Source organism: Anas acuta, chromosome 12, assembly GCF_963932015.1.
Source record: "Anas acuta chromosome 12, bAnaAcu1.1, whole genome shotgun sequence".
NCBI lineage: Eukaryota > Metazoa > Chordata > Aves > Anseriformes > Anatidae > Anas > Anas acuta.
Window position 1 is genome coordinate 6,050,099 of NC_088990.1, and position 27,845 is coordinate 6,077,943.

The window sequence follows — 27,845 nt, forward strand, 5'->3', positions numbered from 1 at the left end:
CTCGAAATTAGACATGGGAAACAAATCGGCCAGCTTCCATTGCATTTACTGTCAGTTTTGCTTTCTGGTTCATCTGGTGGTAAACCTGAGGTAAAAGGTTTGGGCTGCAAGCTGTACAGTAGGAAAACTTAACTCTGGCCTGCCTCACTTCCCCTCTAAAATACCCTAGTGCTTTGTGATGAATTCAAAATGCAATTTTATTTCACCTGGGGGAAAAGAAAAGGGGCAAACACAAAACTTAAAACATTAGCCTAAAATAGATTAGTTTCTTTAAAGTCACATACTCCATTTTATGCTACATTATACTGTATGCCCCAATCTCTTTTACAAGCCTTACTAGAGCTACGTATTCAGTGTACTGTTATATTTCCCAAAGGGAAGGATGGTCTTAAAAGTCTTCCCCCACCCCTAGCACACAGCATGCATCATTAGCCTGATACTTAAAAAAAAAAAAAAAAAAAAAATACATTTATGAAGAGACAATAATAAAAGATAAGGATGGGCTAAAGGAGACATCAGCAGACAACCAGTTATATGTGAAGAGAGCAGTTAAATGCCACAAAGTCTAATCACTTTGCTCGGCTAAATGCCTTCTATTTAGAAGTCCAGTAAATGGAGTGGAACTTTTTTGAACCTCTGTGGGGCTTGGCTTTTAAGAACGAGCTGAACAAAAGTTACAGATGAAAAGAAAAAAAAAGAAGGAAGGAGAAGCTTTGTTGCCACAGTGCAAACGGAGTCACATTTCTCAAAGGGACAGCAAGCGGATGATGGAGAGAGAGAGTTTTCGCTCCGCTTAATGCCTGCCGACAAGTTTTTATTTAAACTAAACTTGTTAAGGTGTTGTCTTAATAGGCTAAAATTCCACAGGGTTCCCCCAGGTGGGTTTCTTCTGGGTAAATGGTGCATGTAGTGTTCCTGATTGATCCCATTCCAGTAGTAGAGCTGGAGCAGTTTATACCCATCTGCTATAAATTGCATGCTTTCCGCTTCTTAACAGCCTATTTTCTGTGAATGCTAAGGGGGGTGAAAAAAAAAAATCCCCAAACATTTCAGCCTTAAAACCCAACAAGCTATGTTATGAAGCAAAAGTCATTGCTCTGATGAGTTTGTAAGTCATCCGGGAGCTCTGTGTATTAAAACCCAGTTCTTTGTGTAAGCTGCTTCTGACCAGAATCAACAGGGATGGCTTTGCCTAAAATATGCTCCTGCTCTCTTCGCTGTGCTAAGCGTACAACAGGTTGGAAGTTTACCCTTATTAACTGCTTTCAAGTGCTTTGAAAGAGAAACAAACCAGGGAGAGTACCAACACTGCTCAGCACGTAGGCTGCCTCTCAACACGGTTTCCAAGAATGAGAGGTTGCATTTAAAGCTCATTGCTATGCCTAGACACTTCAGAAAGATATGACAAGAAAAGAACCATCAGAAGACAACAAACAAAAAAGGCAAGCATTTAAGAAAGACCTTATCACTTTCACAACACAGGTCAGCATCACCTTGGCTGCATTAACACTGTTGCTCCTCCGACTGCAGCAGTTTTACTGATACTTGAAGTATCAGTGCAAAAGGGGGAATGCATCATTATCTCATTTTTTTATTTTTATTTTTTACAGATGAAGACACGGAATCAAGGAGAGGGGAAAACTCAGGGTCACCCAGCTGGTCTGTGGTTCAGCTGGCAACACTGGCCACATCTCCCACATCGGCATTTCATACGCCACCCACTCAACAAAGCGTAGAACTGGGAAAAGCTGCATTTGCTTTTTATGTTAAGAACTTTCCATGGGGGAAAGAGAGAGGAAAAGACAGCTCTTTTAAACAACAGTGCATTTCTCACCATAAGATAACCTCAGAAATTTCCCGTATCTCAAAGGCAAAGTTAAATATGATTCTAGTTTGTTTTGGCAAATTGGAATTGTTTCACTTATTCAAAGAATTTCATTAGCCAAAGGTCAAAGAAAAGATTGAGTATAAGGGTGTGGAGGTAGGAGGGATGCACATGTGGAGGGGAAAGCAGCAGGAGATGGAGTATAAGCATTTCTTCCTCAAATCATGTCTGATTTCCGAGCAAACTAACTTCCTTAAAACATCTGTGTTCACTCAAGGTATGTCTCCGTATTTTCTTTTGAGGAACTGAAAAGAAAATCCACATTTGCACTTGCAAATGGCTTAAGAAAAAAGAATCTGTTTCATGTAGGTTAAACAAGGTAATTGATCACACTGTAAAGGATGCATCTTGGTAAAAAAAAAAAATTAGATATTCAATTTGCTATATAAATTCATCACTTTACACACAAGCACTTCTACACTACTAAACAGAGTCTAATGATTTCAAAACTATTTCCCTCATCCTCCTGAAAGATAAACTCTTCCTTTCCCTTTTTCTCAGCTTTATATCTGAAAGACTATGTTTCAGATAACTTTTTCCACAGGAAAACGGCAAGAAATTATGATGATGGGCACAGAATAAAACTAATGGAGACTATCCTTATTTTTTGCTCAGAAGCAGCTTGATCTAAATCCAAGGGGACAAACTATCAGATTATTTGCACCTGAGGTGATGCAAATGATCTCCTGAGTTAAATTCTGAACATAGCAATCCCATCTCAGGATAGGATAGCTCTGCTTGTTGACAACTTTCCCTGAATTACATATTAGATTCAATAATCTTTCAGACACAGCCATATGCATGATCTACAGGGGATACAGGTCTGTAAGCTAAGAGCACGTTGTGAAAACAAATGTACCACCTTTCTTACCACGATTAATTAAATGCTTTCCTCCCTTTTCTTGATCAATATAGAGGTCTAAGCCTCTATTATTGACCTCTAGTCCTGTAGAGGATTACACCACCACTTTAGTTTTCATTTATGATTGTTCTTTAGACTTTCTGACTTACAGCCTTCATCTTTACTGAGAAACCCATTCTCCCCCCACCCACCCCTTTCCCCCTTTTTGGAATCAATTTTGAAGAGATGCAAATTTTACTTCAGAACAGTATGTACTAAATTCAGAGTGAGCTGTTTAACTTTATCAGGGAAGAAAATGTTAAAATTTCACTAAAAGGTGCTGGGCTTAGCCACTTATCAGTAGTCGTGGAGTTACATTTTATTACCCAATCCATAGTTCATCAAATTATGATGAGCACATGTCTTTAAATATATATAAGATATCATTTACAAGTATATATCATAACACCTACACAAAACATTGCCTTTTTTTCCCTCCCGAATTCTTGGAGCCCTTCACAAAAGAGGTCAGCATTACTACCACAATAGACAGTAACTTGTGTCCAAGATTAATATTTGGAAGGGGATTTCAAATGCCACAGGTGTCAGAAAGGCAATTAATATGGTCCCATTCTGACTGATTCTAGACATAAATTTGGTGAAATTTAAATGAAAGGTTTGCGCCCAGCCACCAAAGATTTTCCTGCTTAATCCCAACTGCATGGCCTTCAGAACAGATTTTTTCCAGGTCGCAAAAACACTCTTTACCAGAGGCATACCTCAAAGATACCAGACACACTCCCACCTCATAGCTCATTGTCTTAAGGCTTACGATTTTTGTAAAAGCTCTTTCTTGATGTAAATTTGTGGAGAAAAGAACCACATTCTGTAGTATAATTTTTTTTCAAAACATATTTCTTAATGCAGAAACACTCCCTAACAACTTGGCATAAACAATTTAACTCAGCCTCGACAAATTCTGCACACGTTAACACCTTTGTTTATTAATATACATTAACATCATCTCCTGTTTATAGCTTGCCTCTTATCCCAAAGGACACAAAAAACATTCCGCAACTGTTACTAGCAGATCTGTGCAGACTAAATAGAGGGATTATTTCATCCAGCACCAAAATACAGCCACCCCTCAGTGTCAGACTGGCAGCTGAACCACTCAGTGCTGCAGTATATTAAGTAAGGAAGAAAAATTGGATCCCGTTGGAAACATAGGGAAAAAGTAGGTAGGCTGAATGTAATAATCTAGATTGCATTGCACACTGACAATGAGGGTTCATTTCATGATCGGAGAAGGGTGACATGAAATCGCACTGAATGCTTTCTCACTAATTCAGAAGTAGACAAATGCCCCAGGTGTTGGTGTTTAGTACCAAAGGTCCAATACATTTCTTATTCTATATATTCCATAGGCTTCAGGTTTTATTTCAAGAACAATATTTTACCTTGAAACCAAGTTATGCCTGGGAAAAAAAGACATGTTCCAAAGGGTTTAAAGCATCCATCCTACACAAAATCCCAGGTCTAATGGAACTAACAGGAGTCTTTATTCCACAGAAGTTCAGCAACATGGATCATCAGAAATGACTCCACCTTGTGAATCTATCTCTTCATTTTAATATTAAAATATATATGCTTTTTTATTATTTTATTTTTATTTAAAGAAGGTTTAACCAACAATGTCCTGCCTACACAACCCTGGGAGAGCATAATGAATTTTACTCTATCCATAAGTTAACCACAGAATTATTAGTTAACACACAGCAAATTTTGCCTTTTCCTTAAAAATATGTGAATATTATTTTGGGGCATACTGCTGTATGTAATGACTGAATATAACACTATGAGAAAGATTTTACTAAATCTTTCTCATAGGGAAGTTGTGCAATCCAGAAATTTCAAAACTCAACTTGGAAGTCATGGAGACAAACACGGCACCTCAATTCTGTTTTTCCTACAGAATCATTTTCCAGATTACTGCATCTGAACCACTCATAAAAACATCATTTATTGGGTATCAAAAGTTTCTGCATTGTGCAAACATGGCTGGTTATGATGCATTTCTTACTTGTATTCGCAATTGCTCTTTAAAATCTAGTAAACTTTTTTCCTGATGTGATGCTACAGTGAAGTCTGCTGTGCTTAAGGCAGCAACAGCAATATTTTCTCTCTGCTGACAGTAAAAATAACTTAAAGATAGATCTAATACACGGAGGGTTTCCCATTGCTGAAACCTTTAATAACACCACTGTTCATAGCATAAGGAGTTCGCTGATCATTTTTTGCCACCCTGAACATCACCTGCCTGAAACTAGTAGGAAAAAAGGAGGAAAAAAAATAAGGAAATTACTCCACTGTCAGGGAGACAAAACTGAGGCAAGCCACAAATGTTGCTATGTTTCTTAACTCCAAACAGAAAATATCAGAAGTAATACAAGTAACTGTGAGAATGGAAGGAACAGATTCATCTCCAGCCACTTCTCCATGTGATGAACAACAGCATTCAGCCAGAAAGCATTTCCTGCTCTGCAAAACCACAAACATTTGTAGAGCCAAAGGGCATTGTTCTTTTCAGTGAATAGTTTCAAACTATTTGAATACTTAAAGCAAGAGAGTGTTCTTATTAGTTGCTGCTATTTGGTCAACAAGTTGTGAAATACTCACCAGGTGAGAATGCAAACAACTGCAGACAGCATCCTGCTGCTAAGAATTTAGAGGTTGGGGCAGTGATCCTGCAAGTGCATAAAGCACAAACAGACCCAAGCAGGGCTCTAGTAAATTAAATGGCCCTCAGTGCTGTTGTATGTAGCCAGCAGCGCAGTTTGGGGAGATTGGTCTAGATGCCTACATTGCAAGCCAAAAGAAGGGAGGACAGCAATAGGAGGAAAGATAGAGTTACTCTAGAAAACCAAGACTGTATTTCTACTGTACAAATAGGATATAGTCAGCGGACAAGAATAATCAGGATTTAACAGTAGGAACCATATTCTATTCCCATTAAAAAATTAAAATAAAAGGTTTAACTATAAGCTGCTGATGTGACATAATATATAGAATTTGAAATTACAAGGTAATAATTCAGTGGGACAAAATCAGGTATAAATTATGAGAGAGAGATCATCTGTGAGGTCACCCCTGAGAACGATGCTTTAAAACAGCAGGAGCTTGTGCAACAGTGCAAGGCACCAGCCCCACACAGAGGTCACATTTTGTGGTTCGGGCAAGAGATTACCCAAACAAAGCAGACCTAAGTAATAGGATCCATATGCAAATAAGGCTACACCGCCAAGGTGCAGAGAAAAGGCACACCAGCTCGACTTAACAGGAGCACAAAGGTCCCTAAACCGGCACCAATCTGAAGCAGCAAAGCAGCCCTGCAGAGAGCAACAGTGGCTGGAGCAATATCACACATGTACAGATGAACACTGCCTCCTCGATGCCACCAGCTCTCCCAGAAACAACTGCCACTGTGCTCCCACAGTATTTTGGAGTTTACTGTCTGCATGTGCAAAGTCAGCTTGGGTGTCTATGCATTCAGGTCATGGCTAATCAGTTAGCCAGTAGCAGGTTTTAATAAACATACCTTTACAGACGAATACACACATGGCCAGAATAAAGAGAGAAAAATAAAATTTGATGCTGGTAATGAAAATAAATTGATCAATTTAAAATAATAAAAATCACATTGCCTTTTACATTTAACCCTCCCTCAGAGAAGAAAAAAAAAAAAAAGGAAAGAAAAACAACTTACGTTCCCAAAAGCTCCTCATGCTTTTTGTTATCCTTTCTCCAGACCTCAATGTCCAACATATCCTTCCTGTCAGAGAAGTAGTGAAAATCAAACTGTTCCCTCCACTGAGGATTTGCACTCTTACACAGTGTCTAGAAAACATGCAGTTATAATATTTACTTTTCTTAAATGGTACTTTTTTCAACAGTAAAGCACATATCAATTCTTCTACAACAAGGTCAGATATTAGGGCATCAAATACTAAAAAGGCCATTCAAACCAAAGCTCCATAGCCCACCACACAAAGCCTCATATTTCCTACAAGCTCTTTCCCCTCCTCCAATAATGATAAATATTCAAATGTGATCTCAGTGAATGGCTGGAGAAATGTTGAAATGCAAGATGGATCCATCAGTTCCACTTTCAGTGGACCACAGTCATCATTCGATATCACCCATGTTGGAAGAAATCAAGAATAAACCTTTTGAAGACAATCATCTTAAAACTGGTTTAAGTGAATTCAAGAAATCAAACAAGTACTTTTCCTGTTTGGTGTTAAGATATAGGCAAAGTAGCAACAGCTGTGAAAAATTTTAACATCCAGTGAATTCAGTATCTGTAAATTGTCCTTCTGAGTTCAGTGAGACCTTTCACATGTTCAGGTTACTCTGAGAACACAAGTATTTACCAGACTAGGACTTAAATCACTTGCAATCACTTGTATCACACTCACCATGATCAGCATGGCCACTAAGGGAATGGGCAACAGGATTAGCTGGACTATGACAGATTCACCCCACCTTGTCTGCTTTTCTTGACCATGAGATTGTACTTCATAAGTTAAACTCCAGGAAAGAACGTGAAGTACTGCCAATTTGAAATCTTACTACAGTGTTAAAGCTGCAGTCCCCAACTTTTTCTGGACTCCAGACAAAAATGCTAAGCAACTAGATCACTGCAGGCAACGTTGTCCTGGACTCCCCCTCTTAAACTATTTAATTTTTTGTGACTGCAAACATTGCAGAGTCTTGCAAATTCATGACATGGTCCATGGACCATAAGGAGAAACATAAAAAGGAATCTTTACTGGAGTAACATATATTTATTCTAAAATAACTAATCCATTTGTTATTTTTGAAAGTTGCTTTTCTGAATAAAAAACATTATATCATGACCTTGGTTTGAGGTCTTTTGTGGGGGACAGAGTACAGGTTTCAGATGAGTCTACATCTGAATGTTATGTTCCGTGAACTTGCTCTGGACGTTTTGTACAGAAGGGGTTTTGTTTGTTTCCTCCTCCTCCCTCCACACTTCCAGTTCATGACACGCAGAGCTTTTGCTTTCTCAACAGAATATTTTTTATTATTATTTTTTTAAACTATAGCTTCTCTCCTTATTAGACTTCGAAGATGAAATGCAGAGCTTCGGAAACACCACGCAATGGGCTTCCTTCCCCCCCCCCCCCTTTTTTTTTTTAAAAAAGGTAACATTTTTCAAGAAAAACACTTTAAAAAATGCACTAGAAGCCACTTCAGGTCTGCTTTCCCAGCATACCTAACATTGCAAACCTGACTTCTGTATTGGCAAAGAACAAAAAACACGTGTGATGCATGTTGCCTTGTTTCATTTCATATTAACATCAAACATCCATCAATATGAGTATGTTAAATGCACAAAAACAGATACGCACACAATTCCCAACTTCCTATTTCTATATTGCCATGTATAACATTAGTAAAATGTTAGTGTCCCTGGCATGGTCTCCTGGTTTTGATCTCACAAAAAAGATTCAAGAATAGTTCCAAACTTAAGGAAATCCTTAGTACTTACCTTACTCTTATATCTTTGATCTCCCAGTTTCAGGAGAATAAAAACCTCTGCCAAGCCCCCACCGGGGATGTTCTTCCCTTCCAAGAGTGTGATGGTGACCAACCCATTCCACAACTGGTTCTTCCGCAAAGAGTCAGAGAGTCGCATACTCCTCATGAAACTCGACTGAAAAGCAAATCAGGGACACAAAATATTTACATACAAACCAATTTTTATGCACACATAAATAGTGTGATATGAAAAAGTGATATGAAATCATCAGAACTGAGAGAGGTATAACCATTCCCTAGTAGTAAAGAACTGAGGGCACAAAAATGCTAAGAATTTTCTGCCCGTTCCATGCTATACTTGGCCCTGTGAAGGGGCTGCATTCAGCATCAGAGCCATATCAGCACATTGGCTTAAACCAGCAGAGAAGTCAACCTCACCTGAGCTGTCTGAACTTCGATGAGAGCAGAGCTTGAGCATTTTGAGCAAACTCTTACCTTGGCTCAGGGCAAGACACAGGAGAGTGCTAGGGAGGAGAGGGAAGAAACAAAAGGGGGAAGAGGGGAGAAACAAAAGTAAACTTAAACGTCTCCAGCTACATCCACAAAACTTGGACCTGTCCTTTCCTGTGAGACAGCCCAGATGTACAAAAGTCTATAGCCAGGTGAAAAACTGAAGTCACGTCTTCCACCACTCAACTGTCTGTCCTCTGCATTAGCTCTTTCCCTGCAGACCTCTGGAGCTGCCACTTCCAGAAACTGAGCTCACGAATCAAAAGTCCTGATGCTTGCTGAAAAAACTGACACGACTGGGATCTTTATCAGGAGTTATGGTTAACTGGTAGCCACATTTGTTACCTTCATGATTTCCTCCAACACAGGATGGCTGTGCTAACAGTTTGCTAACTGGCAATATTTTATTGGACAGAGGATGATTAAATAGGCCTTTATTTGGGGGGAGTAAGAGCTGGAAACATTAAAACTCAAGGCTATACTTTTCTTCTCGCAGTAAAAACCCTGCCATATTTTACTCTTGTGAAGCAACTTTTAACTCGCCACACTTCAGAGCTTCAATCATGTCATATACAGGTGGGAGCAAGACGGAGGAGAAGATTTCACAAGTCACTTTAAAACAGGACGTGTTAGCTTTAAAAGCAAGTAAGAAATGTTGTTGCTAAATAAAATGATTGCAAAAGCACCTGATGTCTGAAGATTACTTTTTATGGATCAATTACCCAGCAACAAAATTCTTAAATCATGGGTGGTGAACTCACAAATTTTTTACTCGCTTTTTACTGGTTAAAATACCCAACTCTTTGAATCCCACAAGCATATTAATATACTTCTATTTAAACACCCCGTTTGGCTTTCCTGGCACACTGGAGAAAAATTCCTACCTTTAAAAAGAAAATGAGATTTTGATTCATAAATCCAGCTGCAATGTAATTTTTTTTTTTTTTTAAAGTTCGTCTTTTAGGCCAAAAAGCTAAAGCATGACTGTTCCCATGGACATACTTCAAAGTCCCGGCAGATATATTCCTCCCTAAACACTGCAACTATTTCAAAATCCTTTTTATAAAAAAGGGAGTAATGTCCACATGGGATCAAAGGGCATTCTGCAGTCTGGCAATCGCCTTAGAAAAATGGCAGTGCTTCCATGAAATATGCCCTAAAATAATTTTGCAGCTTGGTATGTCCTAATTTCGAATTGGATGTTTATCTTGGAAAGGCTTCTATCTAACTTGTCCATAAAACAGCTCCACTTAGCTCTATGAGCCCTGTGAAAATGGAATCCAAAGCTGGCTATTAAAGGGGCCTGGAGATTGCTTCCATATGGCATAACAGCATGGGAGTGGAGGGCTAAGGCCTACAGCAGGCGCTGCTTGGCTTGAGCTCCCGATCTATCCATGGACACTCGTTGCATTACACCGTAACATCTGGATTATTGCTTGTAATGTCCCTGGGAAATATCCACTTCCCATCAAAGCCTTTATCTATCTCAGTTGTACTTTGAACATTTTAGTATTTAACATAGTCATGTTTGATGTGATGTACTTGCTGCTTTAGGACCAAGGATTTTCCCTCCCCCCGCCCTTCCTCAGAGGAGGAAGAGGTATTTGATGTTAGTTCACAAAAAAACAGACAAAGTTTATAATCTGTGTTACAATTTCTTTTAAAAACAAAACATCCAGTTCTCTTCAAAGCTTCCAGGCTGAACACAAAAGAGAGTTCTTATCACTCGGTTTTCAAATCAAGTTTGGATTCCTTTCATTTTATACCAAGTCCAGTATTGTAAGGAGTCACGCAGTGGTGGTGGTGTCTTCCTATACAAATTTTGTCCGATACATAACCCTACCCTATTAGCCAAAAACTTGACAGTTCAAAGGAGTGTTGAGAGGTACCCAAACCATTCCCGGGAAACATCAGCACCTGCAGCTCGGTATTACTAGAGCACATTGCAATGCATCAACTCTGACCTCCCAAAACAGGTGGCCCGGAGCAAACAGCTTTGTGCACACACACACACACCTCTTCTGGATGGCTGCACATCTGCAAAAGCACTCTGTGCTGGGGTGCTGAGTCCATCTCAGAAGAGGAGCGTGTTGGCCTCCAGCTATGTTAACAGGACCTGGCTACTCCATGGATAATATCTAGCATCGCTTTAGAGCATCACAACGGGTAAAGGAGCCAAAATGTTTTCAACTGGTTTAGGGCATGGTGTTCATCTATACCACCTCCGCACAGGCTCAATGATGCAGCCTGCTCCCAACCTTCCCCAGCCCAGCTCTCCCACCTCCTCAACCCTCTCTCTAAATGGAGCAGCATGAAGCCCCAGGAAAGCTGTTTCACTTGAGTCCCTGCAAGACAGCCCATCAGATTAAGAATGCTTTGGATTTCCTCAATGTGCCCAGGTCATTCATGCTCAGCAAGTCTGACACATCTCCTGCGCCTCATATTGTCTACGTGCACACCAAAGACCTGATCTGTGTGTGCTCTGCAGCCACCTCCCCAGCATTCCCACATATTTTGCAGGCTATTCCTCTGACCACCCTGATGGAAACCCCAGCCAAACAGGCACTGTCTCAGTTTCCACTCAGTTTCTGGAAGGAAATATGTCTGGGGAAACCCAGATGTGTGGTAGGCCCATGGACCTGGACCCTCAATGAGTCAACTTTAGTGTTGCCTGGGGAAGGCTTTACTACAGAAAATGCCTCCCAGGTGAAAAGAAATTAATAGCACGTTATTTATTTCAGAAGTCTCAACTCCTCTCTGATATCCTGCACCTACTTATTTCAAACAGATTTACACAGAGTTAATTGATTAAACTTCACTGCCTCCCTCTGAGTTTGCAAAACTATTAGAGAGCAGAGCACACAGTAGTGCAGTCATTAGTCTGACAAAGTCAGTCCGTGGTAAAACAAGCACTAAAAAAATTCCTAAATTCCTCCAGCCATCACTATACTAATCTGCCTTTACACCAGAAAAGTCAAAACCCCTCTCTATGCCAGAGAGAAAAGGAAGATGTTACCGCTTAATCAGCAATAATTTTAAAATATTTTTATCTATTCAGCTCTTCCCTTCCCCTGTTACCACCCAAGCTACAGACTGCTCTGTGCTTGGGTACTTCAGCTTCTCCCGTCTCTGAACCCTAGCTCTTTCCAGCTGTGCTCCCAAACTAGATGCCAGGTCCCTCAGGCCTCTCTTGCTGTATTTTTCTGCAAACCCTCTGCAGTCAGCCAGCTCACACTCTGGCTGCATCCCAGATAAAGGTGCCTTGCAGAGGTACAGAAAAGTTGGCTGAAGCTCGGATCAGGCTATAGGGCTGGAAATTAGGAAACACATGCTTCATGATGGAAGTTGGCATATGTCCTGAGCACAAGACATTGGACAAGTTTACTTATTCCCCACCACCATCCATCACTTCTGAAATTAAGCTTCTGGCCCTGAGACCAGAATTTGAGGGGTTGTTTCCAGACAGAGCTCTGACTTCAGGGCTCTGCGTGCACTGAAGAATTTTCACACATGCATCTGGTGTGGGTGTTACTCTGCAAATAACCAGCAATACCATAAAGGTCATCCTTATGAGCAGTTCAATGCTGTAAAATGGATAACAACTTGAACAAAAAGCATCCCTCGCACAAGCCAGACAGAAAGAAAATAGTGAGCACAAGAATATACAGAAAGCTTTATTCTGAAAAACAACTAAATGCTTTGAAAGTTTAAGAGATCATGTTTACTGCAGATTTATGGATAGCAAAACATCAGGTAAGAAGTGAAATATCTTTTCTGAAGCAAAAGAATAGTGCTTTCATGAAGCAGGACCCTGTCACAAGAGGAATAGAAGTTTTTTTTTTGTTTTGTTTCCTCTGCATAATACTTAGAAAGGACATTTCCCTGGAAAATAGCACACATCTCTGAAGCGAAAAAAAAAAAATCGGTGCTGACAATATAATTTTCAGAATCTAGTTTCTGGTTTCAGAAATGAATATAAAAGCTTCTCACATGAATTTTCCATTTTCCACTACTTTCTGGTTTTGGTTTAAAGAAGAAAGCTGGACAAAAATGAGCAGGTGGGCCATATTCCACCTTCACAGAGACAAATACAAGAGATGAGCAAGAACGTTTGAGCTTTGGAGGAGAAAGAACCGGCTCATTGACCCAGCTTCACAAAATCCTTTAGGAGCTCAAGTCTCCCTGATAGCACCATTTGGATATAATCTCCCTCTGTAGGCACCCTGTGAATGCCCTCTGGTGCATCAGTACTGCTTTCAAATCTGTCTCTTTTCCTGATGCACACATACATGCCCCAAGTTCAAACTTGTTTTTGAAGCAATAAAGAGATGCAGAAAAATTGTACATTTAAATGACACAGTGAGGTGGCCAAGTGTGAAGTGAGCCCATCTCTCACATCTTTCATTTAAAAGGATGAGACAGGACATCAGAAAGCCTGCTGCAATCCCTGTGAAGAGGTCAAACACAGAAACTGGGCCACGTAATTTGCCGTTTGAGAAAACAACAACACGCAAATATGAAGACTCTTTGGACCTCTCCTCATTAGGCAGGGAAACCATTTTGCAGAGGCAGTCTCCCCCTGGGAAAGAGGAGAGGGCAGCGAGAAAGGCAAGTGAACCAACACGAGATTGCCGCCACGATGCGTGACCCCGTGGCAACCGAGTCCCTACGCTCTGCGAAACGCTCCAAGCACACCGCTGCCCACGGGGTATTGTGGGAGAAAGCCAAATACAAAGAGGCAGGCAAAAATGAAACAGAACAGCCCACGCAGAAAAAGGAGAGTGAGGGATTTTCCCCTGTGAGGAGATGCCAAAGAGCACTTGGGTCCGGTCAGCCTTTCAGCCAATTTATTCAATCAGCTTAGGCTATCAAGGTGGCAATTGTGTCGCTTTTGTTTCAGGACTGAACTGCTACAGGTCAATCCACCCCAAGCAAACCTGCTTATTTGCTTCATAGATGTTCAACACTTAAAGGTTACTCAGCTGTACAAATGCTGGAAATAGCATGACGGGCACTCAGGGCGAGATTCAAGCCACCCGGGACAAACAAGGCTACTGAGCATCAGGACACTGGGTTCCAGCAGATATAGTTACCAACTCCTTCTGTGCCCCAGATAGCTCCAGAAAAAAAAATATTAAAAAAAAAAAAAATAGAAAAGAGGGGAGAGCTGGCAAATACACAGATATCAGCTCACATATTAATACTACTTAACAGTATCCTCCTCCCTTTTCTCATGGAGAGCGGCATTACAAAGAAGAAAGCTGTGCTCTTGGAGACAGCTCCTGCAGAGGACAATGCGGCTCTCAGCTCCCATGAAAAATGAGGGCTCTGGATGTGCTGCCCATGTCTTGGGATACAGCCCAAATGTGAGATGATTCCCTTCTAGCAGCAACGAAAGATATATACTGTGTAATCAACAGATAGCTAAATCATCCCGTTTAACAGCTCAAACCAAAATGATTTAAAAGACAATATTCGGCGGCTGAAATTCTTCCTGCATAATATTTGTAACGACTGAGACAGACATAGCTAGACTGGATATCTTGTACTGCTGCTGTTCTCATTGTTGTCTTAAACAAAGCTTTTCCTTCAAAAAGCAAAGGAGCTTGGAGAAAACACGTGAAAAGTACATGGTATCCACCACAGCCCATGTGAATCCCTTCAGCAATCTGACATATGGTTGCATCAGGCATTAATACCAGCAGAGGTACTAACCATTTGAGGAGAATTTCAGAATCCAGAAAAAATCCTGTGACTAACATGACAGGACTCATTTAGGATACTGATATTCCAAATCTGCCAACCGCAGATAACATGGTCAAATTAGAGTATAACAGATTTCTTTTACAGAGGTAAGAAAGAAAAAAAAAAATGTAAAAAACAAGTTTATTTTGTCCATCCTTAGAGTAAGTCATTTCCCCTATATTTTTTTTAGGAAAAAAAAAAAAAAAGCTAAATATTATAATATAGGTCAGCTACAGTTCAGTGGAAAAAGAAAAATATCAGGGAAACCATTCCTAATAGAATATTTTTATTTATTTAAACCTAAAGCTAAAGAGAGGAAATTTAGATCTGTCTCAGTTCAGCTGCTCAAATGGAAAGTATATGGCCTTTTTTTCCTGCAACAACCAACCACTGTCAGCTCAGGAGCCAAAAAGGATATGAGTTTGTGCATCTATTACAAAGCTCTTCCCATTTCCCCTGCCTCCCTTATTCCTATATCTTTATCTCGTCCAGCAACATTGTTTTCTACCCCATCATACTCTCTGGCCATTCTTCCATAACCTCTTGTGCCTTCCCTAGACACCTATATTCCCCATGCACACAATTTTTCTTTCTAGCCTTTATGTTCTGCCACAAACTGCTAGTACTGCTTCCACAGACCAGAGTTTCCTAACTAAAGATGGTTATTGATGTACAGTACTAGTGTTTTAGTGCAGTAGCAGAATCAATAAACTAGGAAATACTGCTTTGTCAGATTTTTCCGGCGCATGCTGGGAAATACTTTTACTGCCTTTGGATGGTCACAGTGCTTTTCTTTAGAGATCACACTGGAGCATGAACTGTGTCTTCCCTGGGAAGAACTGAAGCTCTCCTACCCTCTAGTGACTGTAACAGAATAGAGCACAGGGTTGCAGCTCTGTTTGTCTCTTTCCCCCCCCCCCCTCCCTCCTCTTTTAAACAATACTTTAATTTCTCCTAATTCAGTACCGTGCCTTAGCATCTCAATTTTATTTAAAGATGCGAAGGCACAAACCAGAGTCTTGAGAACTGAGAGACCTGCCAATATGGCTTATAGCTAAAAGTCTAAAAACTGCATATATAAAAATTTATTTAAAATGCAATGAGATATAGTGTACAGCTGAAAAAAAAAAAAATCAAATGACAGCAACTAAGACAGAAGTTTGGCTATTCTGGACAAAAAGGACCAGAGTTTAAAAACCTGGCTCCCTTTTCTGGAACCCAAAGCCAACCAGCATCAAGAGACAGCTGTGTGTGCTTGCGTGAGAAAGAGGGGGATCAAGCTACACTGATTGAGTGAGGGCATAGTAATTTCCAGAGCTTTAGTTAAAAACTAAAGCACTGAGCTCTTCAATTATTCCATCACTTTCTGTCATACTGCATTCAGGGATGTCTGGCGGCTCTTTGCAAGCGCAGCGGTAAAGGGTCTGTGTTATCTCCCTGGAACCAGGGCTCGCCAAGCAGCCAGCCAGCTCCAAGAGCTGTTCTTTGCACTTCTTCTATTTACAAAAATATACTTGCTGGCAGAATACCTGCGAGGGTTGGCTCCTCTACTTACCACACCAGAGTTATGAGGAATAAAACAAGAGGAGGTTAATTATTTAATTTATTTAGGCACAAACCATAGTTATATAGGGAAAATATCAAGATGCATATGTGTTCTCATAAGAGCCAAATTTTGCTTTTCAGAAAGTTAGACTGTATGGCTCTCAAGCTGGGTACTAGGCCTTGCAGTTTCTATATCATTGTTATTTACTCAATAGCAAATTAAAGCTTTACAGAACAAATAAAAAGCCACAGTCTGTTTCCCAAACAAGTTTAAAAACTAATGCAAAAATGGGACAATGCAATAATATAAAAGTAATGGCAGTCTGCAGGGCTACTACAGAAGACCAAGGAAAGCAAATTCTGTAGATATGTAGCAACACAAATCCTTGAAATCATGTTACATTGCTCATAATGAAAACTGCCTACTCGTTCTCCATCCCAAGAACAAAAGGGATTTCAAAACCCACAGGAACAACTAGAAAAAATGCTGTCTCACAAATTTCTCCAGTGGCAAGAGACAGCCTAAACAATTCAACTAAGAATCAGAAGACCCATTGTCAACACCAATATCTACCTATCCATAAAGCAATTTACAGTTTTTGTTATTGCTGAATTTATACGGATGTTTTCTTAGTACAGACTGTGTCTTTCTACAACTCTTTACTGAATGAGGTCTCACTCTTGATCAATGATAGATGCTACCACAGGACATATGATAAGAAAGCAGTGGCAATTTCTCAACACATTCAAAAATCAAAAATCTAAAGATAATCACATGTCCTGCACTTAGGTAGAATCTACACTTAAATTTTTTATACTTTTGCAGCTTTTTTCAGAGGAGGACACAAAGACTTGGGAGTGGACTTTTTGAAGAGAAAAAATTATGAATTACCTTGGACGAAGATCGTTTCTTCCGATTTGACCATCTCTGTTCAGGAGTCCCCACCATTGTAACAAAGAGAACCCACAAAGGGAAAAGCAGAGGAGGAATAAAATGGGGAAAGTTGTTTAGCAAAATAATTCAAACATTAGCTTATAAAATGAGTTAGAAAAGCTTAGAAGGGAGTTGGATCTACTACTGCATTCATTTACCTCCCTCCCTCATGGCACATAATCAACAAACTTAAAGTACCTGCATTGCACCAAAAATAATAGGAAGTAAAAAAAAAAAAAAAAAAAAAAGAAGAATTAGAGGGACCCAGAACCATTAGGAAGAAACATGGATTATAGTTCTGGTGCCATCTGGTTCTACAGTAAGCTAGTTTAAAAAAATCATCTTGCTGTTAAGTGCTAATATGGACAGAGACATTTCACTATTCTGATTCCACTGGAAATGGCTGAGCAATTTGCATTTAAAATACAAGGGCTTAAAACATCATCTTTAAAAAAATTACAGTGTGCACCAACTCTTCTATCAACTGCATTCTGAATGTTAAGCAAGCACCCAAGAGTAACAAAAGCCACTACTTTAAACCCATTTATTTTCTGTCTCATTGGTTAAGTCCACTTTAGCCCATGCCTTCCTAAAAATCCCAGAAGAATTCCTGAGGTTCTTTTGGCTAACATAAAGATACCATCTTTGCTTCACCCCTTCCTGCAATCTGATAGCATTTGCCAACAGCATTGTCCTGTAAAAGTTAGCTGGTGAATTCATATCCAAGATTGAAGCCATCTCATAACATAGTTATATAACAACTGTGTTTTGATGTCTTTAAGTTTTTTAATAATCACAGACTAAGGTAGAAGTAACTTTACAATTATCTTTAAATTAATGCAGTGGATAATTTTACAGTTTCCAGAAAAGACAATTTGAAAAATAAATACTGAACAGCAGACATCCCATGTTAACTTTACCACCTTTAAACATTTACATTTCTAGAAATAAACCTATTCAGACAAATTCCATACCTATAATTCAATAATGTGTTGTAAACAGCAACTTTCACAGTAGACTATACAGAAGACTGCAGAAAGATTTTCTCTTTACATATTTATGTCACATATTTAAAATTGGTCTGGCTTGAAAAACAGATCTAAGAAAATGCCTACTCTTGGCTTTTCCCCATGCCTTGCAAAGCTGCTGCATGGACAGTAGCAGGGTGGGCTGACCAGGCTTGCTCCACACTGTGTAGAACACTAGTAGCAATCTTAGAAAATTATAACAAAAACAAATAAACAAAACTAACAAAAACAACACATGCACAACTTAATTTAAAAACTATCAGCCTCATGTCGTTCAGAGTCTCCAACCAAGTGTTGTTGTTTGTTTTTTTTTTGGTGTTTCTAGCATCACTAAAAGTTGCACCGTGTTTCTGCATCAGGAGTGAAGTTCAGCTGAACTCAGTAGCAAAATTCAGGTTTTTAAAAGAAATCTCTTCCTCAGCCAGTGTGCTTCTCTGCAGGACTGTTAGAGTTTAAATCTTAACATTAAATCCCTGTTTTAAGATTTCACAAAAATGTATGTTTCATCAGCATGATAAAAAAAATAAGAATCACATTCAAATTATTGGGTTCTTTGTAGGTTGTAAAATCTAAGTGTCTGGGTGAAAATCAGAAAACAGTATGCCCTGAAATGGCAATTAAAGCAGGTACAGTTCACACATTCACTTTAGCAACTTGCCTATTGCAGTGGAAGTTAACATGTACACGATACATGGAAAGCATTGCCACAGAGCACTTTGCAACTACAAGACAAAAGCATTCAGCTACAGATGTCTAAGCACCTTTTACCCAGTTAAATATGTGTTTTTAAGAGAAAAAAAAAAAAAAAAAGCTATGATCTATCTCGATTTCAGTATAGAGTCTCTGAAGATGAAAATAAAGGTGGCATTTCCCAGTAAATCAGATTATTCCAGCTCTTTTTTTTTTCACCTCAACACATTTCAGCTATAAATTTGATTTCCTAAGCCACTTACATTATTTCTCTTGAAGTCTCCTTGCTTTACTGCTAGACTCAAGTTTAATACAATCACTCCCATGTCATCTTCTAAACTGTTGGGATCTTCCAATTTTAAAACCTGTTCAGTAGTTCTGCAAGAAAAAAAAAAAAAAAAAGAGAGAAAAAGCATTTGTTGACTTCAGTTAACTCGAGTTCATTACTAAAGGTCACACTGAGCTGTGCAAATTTCAGCCTCTTGTCTGAAATTCCCAACACTGAGTTTAAATATTAAAGGGAGAAGTCTGGAGGGTTTCCCCCTTAGTTCTGATAAAATACACAACCTTTTAAATAACACAGCCTATCATGTTATTATGTTATTATCTGCATTTCTCCAGATGTGGATACATGCTGAATTAAGTTACTGCTGCCTCTACTTCACGGGGAAGAAGAATGACAGGGAAACTCATCCAAGTGAATTTTCTAGCATTAATGGCTGGGATTTGACTCACAAGATCTGTATTCTGCTTTACTGCCACGTGCATTTCGTCTCCCTCCGTGACTCAGTTCCCTCACTGAAAAGAGGCTGGTATTTACCTGGTGGCACTGTCTCACAGACAAATTCATTAATGTTTCTGGAAACTCGGATACAACAGCCGTGGGAGCTATAATATATCCGCACAGGGAGAACTCATTTTCCCCCCCAAAAAAAGTCACACAGTGAGTGAGTATAAAAGAGAGAAATAAAACTTGAATTCCTGGCTTCCAGCTCCACATTCAGACCAAGCAGCAGTAGACAAAAGGCGAAGGGTTTGCCTCTGCACTAAATCAGGGCCAGATGCCGCTGCAGCAGGGATGAATGGGGGGGTGTTGGAAATGGGGGAGCTCACAGGCAGCAAGGCAAACCATTCCCCTGTTGAATTATCTGCAGAAAAAACACACCCCACTCTACATGGGGCTAATAGGGGGTCTCAACTTTCTTCTCTTCTTCTGCCATAAATCCACCTCTGTAGATAATTCTAGTGCAGCTTTCCATAAACAATACTGTATATACAAACACTTGTCCTTATTACTAGATACAAAAAGAAAAGTGTGCCTTCTTCTGAGCTGGGCTCCATCCAGTTTGGGTTGGATTCCGTACATAATGCCGGATAAAAGCATGCCTATGTGGGATTTATCTTAAGCTATTTCTCATGTTTTAAATGTGCTCCCCACCCTTCAATCAGAATAAGTTTTCATGAATAGATGAATTCCAAGCTATAGCAAAAGCATTTCATTACTTTGTTATGCTTCTCAATTAAGCTGCAATAACATTTAACTAAATAAACATATTACCTATTGAGTTCAAGTTCAGTGAGTGCTACGAATGCCGAACCCATGAAGTCAGAAGATGTTAAGTCTCGATCATACACCTGGTGGCAAAATAAAATATTTATAATTTTCACATCATAAGCCAGTTTTAGCCTGGATGATAAAAGAACAGATATTTTAAGGCCTTTATGATCAAAGCTTAAATATAATTCAGGGATAATTTTCCATCTCCCTGCTTTAATTTGTATTTTTAACTAAATATTTAAACAGTGTTTTGAAAGTGTCTTCTTAATATTATGTAAACAGAGACGTGTGCTGCTACAGATTGTGCCTGTTCCTTTATGCTCTCTGCAACAGAATGATGAAATGCTGCACAAAATCAGGTACTTCTTGCTACAGATGTTTTAGCAATTAGTGCTCACAACTGGTAGCTTGCAGTTCTGGTAACTGTAACGTTACTCATAATGAGAAAAGGCTTTGCTACTTGTCACGGCTGCATCCCAGGTAATAATTCTGTTCAACCCTGCCAAATTACACTCCTAAAACGTGCTTATGAAACCACTATTGATTTCACTAAGCTCGCACAAGCACAGTAAGTTAGAGCAGAATTTAGCTCTATAGTCTTAAACATATCCAGGCAAGGAATTTTATTTCAACTTGGGTTTTCATAGAATGAAAGCAAAACATGCAAGTAAAATCTGGAAAAGACATATGTGCATTTTAATTTGAAATTGCTCAAACTCTTCAACTGGATCGTGTTTTATGTTATCCTACTACAGTGGATAAAAAATCATTATGGTTTTAAAGTAGAAAACAATTGCTTAAAAGAGTACTTACCTATCTTTCAAAAATTTAAAACCCAAACTTACCTTGATCCAGAGTTTTTGATCAAGGGTCTGTACAGGCAGCACTACAGTCTCATCCCAAACTGGGTTTAGGTTCTTGTAGACTACCTTACTTTTGTATAGAGTTTTCCCATTTAATTTAAATTTCACATATGGGTCACTTGTACCTGTGATAATTAATAAGAAATAGATTAGCACTGCCCCCATGTAAACCCATAATCGTAAAATGTATATTAATAAAACCATAAACAACAATAAATTAAAATGAGTTTTTAATATACATGTGTATGCATAATTGCCTATATAAAAATTTCTAATTCAATTGAACATAACCAAAAGGCTGTTTGAGAGTGGGCAACAAAATCTTCAGTTTGCTTGATCTATGCTGTGTTACTCTTAAAGAACGTTAATTATTCTTTAGTAACTTAGTTAACATTTTAATTTGGGTACAAAACAAACAAGGATGAAGAAATATTTACAGGGCAACTAGCAGAAGAGTGAAAGAGAAAATGTGATCCTGTGACTACAAACATATGAATAGACCAACACTAAAAAGCATTGTAACTTTGGATAGGAGCTCCAAGGAAATCAGCAACAATAGCTAAAATGCTCATCAGGATTTCATCACTGGTGTCATTTGCCAATTTGCTTAAATCTGAATTGGAAGCTTCACTGAAAAAATACTGGCATTGTTCACCAGCTTAGGATAAAACCATACACAGAGCAGACTTCGCAAAGAAAACAAATAACATTCAGGTAACATTTAAAAATCCAAACAGCACATTTTGCCATGGCAATAGCATTCAATATTTTTATGGAACAGATGCCCACAGACAGACCATGGGGCTCAAGCCACTCTGCAGCAATAGACAGACTTGCAGCTGTCAAAGGAAAACAGAAGAGGGAATCAACTTTTTATTATTATTATTATACCAATGGCATCTGCACTAACACCAATCACTGCGTAAGATACAAAAAAAAAAAAAAAAGGAGGGAATGAGGTACACGAAGCATTTAACTAGATAGTTGATTTAGACTTCACAGAAGTCTCAGACTGCCACTAACTGAAAAAGTAAAATTGAGGTCTAGCAGCACATACAATTAACTGATCCCAGGTGCTTCTTATCTGTCACATTCAGTATTGCCGGTACTGTACCTTACATTCAAAATTCCACTTCCCTGTTAACAGTTCAATTTCATTAGAAGAATCACAGCTAACACAACAGACACATCCAGACCAGGCACTGCATGCTTTCAACACGGCCATCACTGCAAGCAGCACATTTTAAGGTGCTTATGGCAGAAGAAAAACTCCTCCACCAGACTTCACGAGTTCAGAAATTAACTGATTGTGTCCCCCCACAGGTACCCATGGAGCTACTGGTGACAAATGGGCAGCAGTTCGGAATGACCCAGTGCAAGACTAATACTCAGTCTTGTCGGTAATTTGGTGAAACAGTGAAAACACAAAAACTCCACATTCAAATATTCAAGGCTCTGATTAGTGCTATGTAAAGAAAAACTTGAGAAAAAATAGCTATGTGTTAGCATCTATTTGGAATTGAATAGTACTGTGAAGAATTATGTGCCTGGGACATATGGAGTTATTTTTAAGAATTGCAGAAAGTTTTATTCTACTTTCTTTTCAGAAGTGTTTCATTCACAGAAGGAAAATATTGATTGGATTTCAATTACTAACTACATCTGATCCTTTTTTAAATAGTTATTGCCAAAATCAACCTCTTTATTAATGTGAAAAATGATGCAAACTTTAAAGAAATTTCTTTCCCGTCTTCTCTTAAAGATGAAAACAATAAATCCAAGGAAGTCAGAGATCGGTTTCTTAATGTTTTTTTAATGGGTTAGGACTAGACCTTTCAGCAGAATACTTATCCAAACTATGATTACGCTTTTGCATAAAACACACCGCTTGAAAACAGCACTTTTTACACAATGAATGGGAACAGAAAGGTAAGACATATCCCCACGATAGAGGCAGTAGCCCTCAGAGGATGCAGAAGCTGAGAAATGACAGCATTGAGATCTTTGATGTTCTTCCAGCTCCAAAGATCCCAGCTCCCTTCTCCTTTAAAAAGGAAAGAGGACTGACTATTATTTACAGGACAAGCAGGAGCAAACTGAATGTTCAAAAATAACAACAGCAATAATAATGTCCAGAATCTATTCTGTGCATGAAATGGTAACCAGCCCATATATGGAAAGCAGGTGTAGGAACTAAAAAATGAAGACGGTGCTGGAGGCAGGCAGTCTGTGGCCATAACAGACTGTGTTTTGGCACAGAAAACCCATAAGCAAGGACAAAACCTGAAAAGATAGAGAGAGAAAGAGGAGATGGCGAAAGCAAACAACCAACAAGTTCACTATTTGCAAGTACAAAACTCTGAGCCCTTTCTCTGAGGATGGGAAGCAAGAGGACCATATCTAAGTAAGCATCCCAATCGCATTATTGCCCTGAAAGCTATCCAGGTTGTTAATAAAGGGAAAAATAAGAAGAGGGGGAAAGGCTCCCTAGCACTGTTTGCGTGAATCAGGCTTTAGCAATTTTCCTTTTTTTTTTTTTTTTTTTATAAATACATACAGATATATATATATATATATAAAGCAAAATAATATATATGTCTATATAACAGTGGGGAAAAAGCTATAATAAAAAGAGGCCTTTAATTAAATAAGATTGCCACTGTGGGATCAGGCCTTCATGCTTGTCAGCTTACTCTCAAAATAAACATCTCAAAGCCAGGCCTCAGTGGTGTCACTTACTCGGGCAAGGCACGCCGGGTAATCCCTCGCGATCTTGACAGCTACATAATGTTCAAACTCCTTCACGGGTGAACGGCGGCACTCGCGCGAAAGAAAATATTAATGCCGGGAATTAATAGAAAAAGGGATGATGGTTTACAAAAGCCAAACAAGGAAGAAGTGTCAAGTTAGTACCACGTTAATTGTTAGGGAAAATAATTGCGAGCGGGCGCGGGTTGCGGCGGTGCTCGGCTGTCGGGCTGTCAGAGGGGTAACATCTCAACTAGGCAGGCAGGGGAACGGGGCCGGCGGCACGGGAGTGCAGCTCCGACATCCTACAAATGATGGGCTGACACCTCCGCACTGGCAGACAGATGGACTTTAACCTCTGAGGCGGCAGCTGGGAGCAAACCAGGGCTCAGCAGCGTTTGCTCAGGTGGACCCGGGTGGTAAGGAGAGAAAAAGCGAGCTGGGCGATGGGGCTGGATAGAGAAGGGACACAGCACTGAAGCCCCTTTTCAGGATTTCAAGGGTTCTCCCACACTGCATTGATAAAGCTCCTGTACCTCCTGGTGTTGCTGCACCCATCTCTTAGATGCCCCAGATTGCTTTCAGGTGATCAGAGTAGGTTAAAAGGAGACAGGGAATGAGAAATAAGGCAGGTGGACCAGCCACACCTGGCAGGATGAACAGCACAGATTGCAAATTATTATGAACAGTATTTGAGTTCAAGGCTTAAAGCTATTAGATGGTTTAAATGCTATTTATTAGGGACAATCTACAGTGTAACCAAAACAGAATAGCTTTTCCAAAGTGACTAGAGATTTTAGATATTAATTAGTCTGAAAGAGGACGTGTTTCATTTTCTTTTAGACACAACAGGTGCTTGAGAATTTTCTGAAGCCAGACCGTTAGGAAAAAACTTCAGCAGCACCCTCCTAGCAAAAGCAACCAAGTCAACAACTTGTAAGCACTTGCACCCAGGGGTGCGCTGCAATGTAGGTTATGAACCTGCCCATCTCAACCACCTCAGCTGCAGTAACACGTCAGGGGGGTAACATGAGAACAATCCTGCTTGGAAGCAGTTAACAATTTAGACCCAGACAAACATTCTTCTGGTGCATAAAGCAAGGTGAGATGTTTTGAGGTGAACTCAAATATTATGCAATGACAAGAAGGTTGTTAAACAGTTAACTATATATGCATGTGTTAGATGATCTGCTTTTTAATCTAAAATCCAGTAAGAGTAAAAAAAAAAAAAAAAAAGGATGATTTCTAAAAAATCAATCAGTTAATCAGTTTTCTCATTGGAGAAACATGCGTCTCAACTGTGATACTCCCCTGAGTTAATTTCCATAATATCTATTTTGCCTCTTTTTTTCTCCCACTAACACTTACAAGCTATGAGTGCAGGCAGACCAAGCCTCAGCTAAAATCTGAGCAAGCTTCAGTGACCAAAAGTTGCTGAGACACAGCATCAGGACAGGGCTTAGTAGCCCAACTGTTAATGGTGTTTTTAAATGGATACTGCTGCCCTCTAGCAGCAACCAAGAGATGTACCACTTCAGCCGTGTTTAATAATACTACACACTTGCTTCGTAATTACAAGAAAAACACCAGACCCGATATGATTTCAAACCACACTCCATTTTATAGGAGTAAACTTACTGGAAATACAGCATATGAAACAAGTCTTGTTACATAAATAAAAAAATTACCACCTAGTCGCCTTAAAATCCTGAAAGCTCAAAGCAAGAGCAGTATGAAACATAACCTAGACCATCTTAAGTTTCAGTTAAAATCCCGTATTTGAATCTGAAAAAGGAAATGAAGGATTTATTTTATATGCACATAAAGAATGTATTTCTTAAAATCTTCCTAGAAATAGAATTACTGGAGTTATTTACAATAAGAAGTAAAAGACATTTTATAATGGAACACACACTTTTCTTCTTAAGTGGAAAACCACTATCCTTGCAGAGATCAAGGCTTAAAGAGGAAACCAGAAAAAAAGTAATCTGATGGCAGGAAATCCAGGTAATTTTGGAAAGTTTTGTGCACAGCAAGATTACGCGACCAGATGGAAATGAAACATTTCTTGGAAACAAGCATCACCAATAGGCTCCTAGGGAAAATAAACCAAAAAAACTTGACCAAAGACATATGAGGAACACACGCAAACCCTCAGCTGAGGAGAAAAAAATAAGGAAAAGTACCAGACATTTCAGAAATGGTGACTGAAATTAAACCAACAAAACAAACAAGATCCTAACAAAACGACATTTGGGACACAATGACAGCAAGAATAGATAGCTTATGACAAAGAGCAGATCAAACATGGAGCACAGGAGGGTGCAAGGACACAGCAGAAGCCACTTTTACATTACTAGTGAGCACCAAGGGCCTTTGGCATAAGTAGTTGCATCTTCTTGTATTTGTATTCTATGGCTTTTTAAAACCTCCTTGTAGGAGCCCCAAGACCCAGCGTGAGCTGTCAGGGAAGGCAGCTGCCCCTGAGAGTCAGCTTTCATGACAGAGAGATTGAACCATTTAAGAAATCTGTTATCTAAATTAGATACCTACCAAATAAAAGACCTGGTCTCTGGGCCCTACCTATTCTTTACCAGTGCTACCATCCTTATATTTCTTAATCTAATGTTTATGTTACCAAAGGTGAGGGGCGCATTTTGGAATCATTGCTTTTGTTCTAACTTAATCCATTTTCTTGAGGTTCCCCCCATCTTTGTGCTTTCCTTTCCCAAGGCCAGTTGAGGAGGGAGGCTTGCAAGGATTGCCGTGCAGAGGCAAAGTTTCAGCCACCTGCTGTATTCGAAGAAACTGAATATGGAGCAGAGCAACAACTGCAGCACAAGCTGTTGTACACAGAGCTATACAGAATCCAGAAAACATCAAAATAAGTACCCCAAACCATCCAAATTCTTCACATTTGTAAATTAGTCATGATTATGCCTTTCAAAAAGAAGTGTGAAAAGTTGCCTAATACATCTGAATAATTAATAAATCTGAAGAGCTAATGATCTAATTGCAGATACCCTGAAAACAGAGAAAGTCTAAATTAATCAGCATGTTTGCAGGGAGCGATTCAGCCTAATTGCTCTGAGCATTTGCTTTCCAAACAATGGATTTATTCTGTGCAAGCTGACAAACGCCCAGCCCAGCGCAAACCCTTCCTCGCCTCCGGCACTTTGCTACCACTGTGGACCCAGGCAGGAGACAGTCCGGAGATACAGTGGGTGCAGGTCTACTGCAGGTTGTTGGTGCTTGCTGTTCTGTCCCCTTTCTTTCCATTTAATTTCCCCTAGGGAGACTGCATTTTTGCACAGTTCCCAGTGGTGGTAAAAGCTGCCGATGTGGCAGAGCATCACGGCCTCTGCTGGCTTGGGGAGTCCTATAGAACCCACTGACTATCAAGTGGTTGGTATTAAAAGTGAGAGCAGCTGCTGACATGCTCTGACTGGGGGTGATGGGATGCACCCAGCCAAGAGACAGCTCCTTCTGAGCTTCTGCAACTCACCCTGCTCCTCACATGCATGTTTTCCGTGTTCTGCTGCCTGTATCATGAGAGAAAGAAATAAGAGCAAAACCCAAGTGCAGCAGCAGGAGGCGACAAGGGAAACCTGATAGGAAGAAATAGAAAAGGACAGAGACAGGGTACAAAGAACTTGTAAAAAAAAGAAAAAAGAAAAAAATCTAGGAAATGCAAGTGTATGAATATATATATATATATCAGGTTGGAGCAATACAGCCGAAGAAAAAAAAAATTAAGAACCACAAACACTCACAAGCTGACATCACATCCAAGAAATCTATTTCTCATAACCACAGTGGCTGACAGAGCAAAACATGCACTCAATACTTCAGAGGAGCAGGATTTAGAAACATGAGGAGCTTCTCACCCTTAAAGGCCCTCAGAACAGTTTGTTTTCTTATACCAGCAGTATA

At 39.5% G+C, this 27,845-nt stretch overlaps 1 protein-coding gene across 17 annotated transcripts in view; it reads right to left on the minus strand.

Moving 5' to 3' along the window:
- MCTP2 (multiple C2 and transmembrane domain containing 2) overlaps nucleotides 1-27,845 on the minus strand; it is a 155,009-nt gene that overhangs the window by 66,073 nt on the left and 61,091 nt on the right. For 16 of the 17 annotated variants that reach the window (XM_068695706.1, XM_068695708.1, XM_068695705.1 and 13 more), the window contains 6 exons: nucleotides 21,147-21,289; nucleotides 20,302-20,378; nucleotides 19,007-19,121; nucleotides 16,984-17,019; nucleotides 8,302-8,466; nucleotides 6,493-6,623 (listed from right to left, as the gene is read on the minus strand). In XM_068695706.1, coding sequence (XP_068551807.1) covers nucleotides 6,493-6,623; nucleotides 8,302-8,466; nucleotides 16,984-17,019; nucleotides 19,007-19,121; nucleotides 20,302-20,378; nucleotides 21,147-21,289 — 667 coding nt within the window. Of the gene's footprint in view, nucleotides 1-6,492; nucleotides 6,624-8,301; nucleotides 8,467-16,983; nucleotides 17,020-19,006; nucleotides 19,122-20,301; nucleotides 20,379-21,146; nucleotides 21,290-27,845 lie in introns of those variants that run through there. The other variant, XM_068695722.1, reaches the window with a different exon arrangement.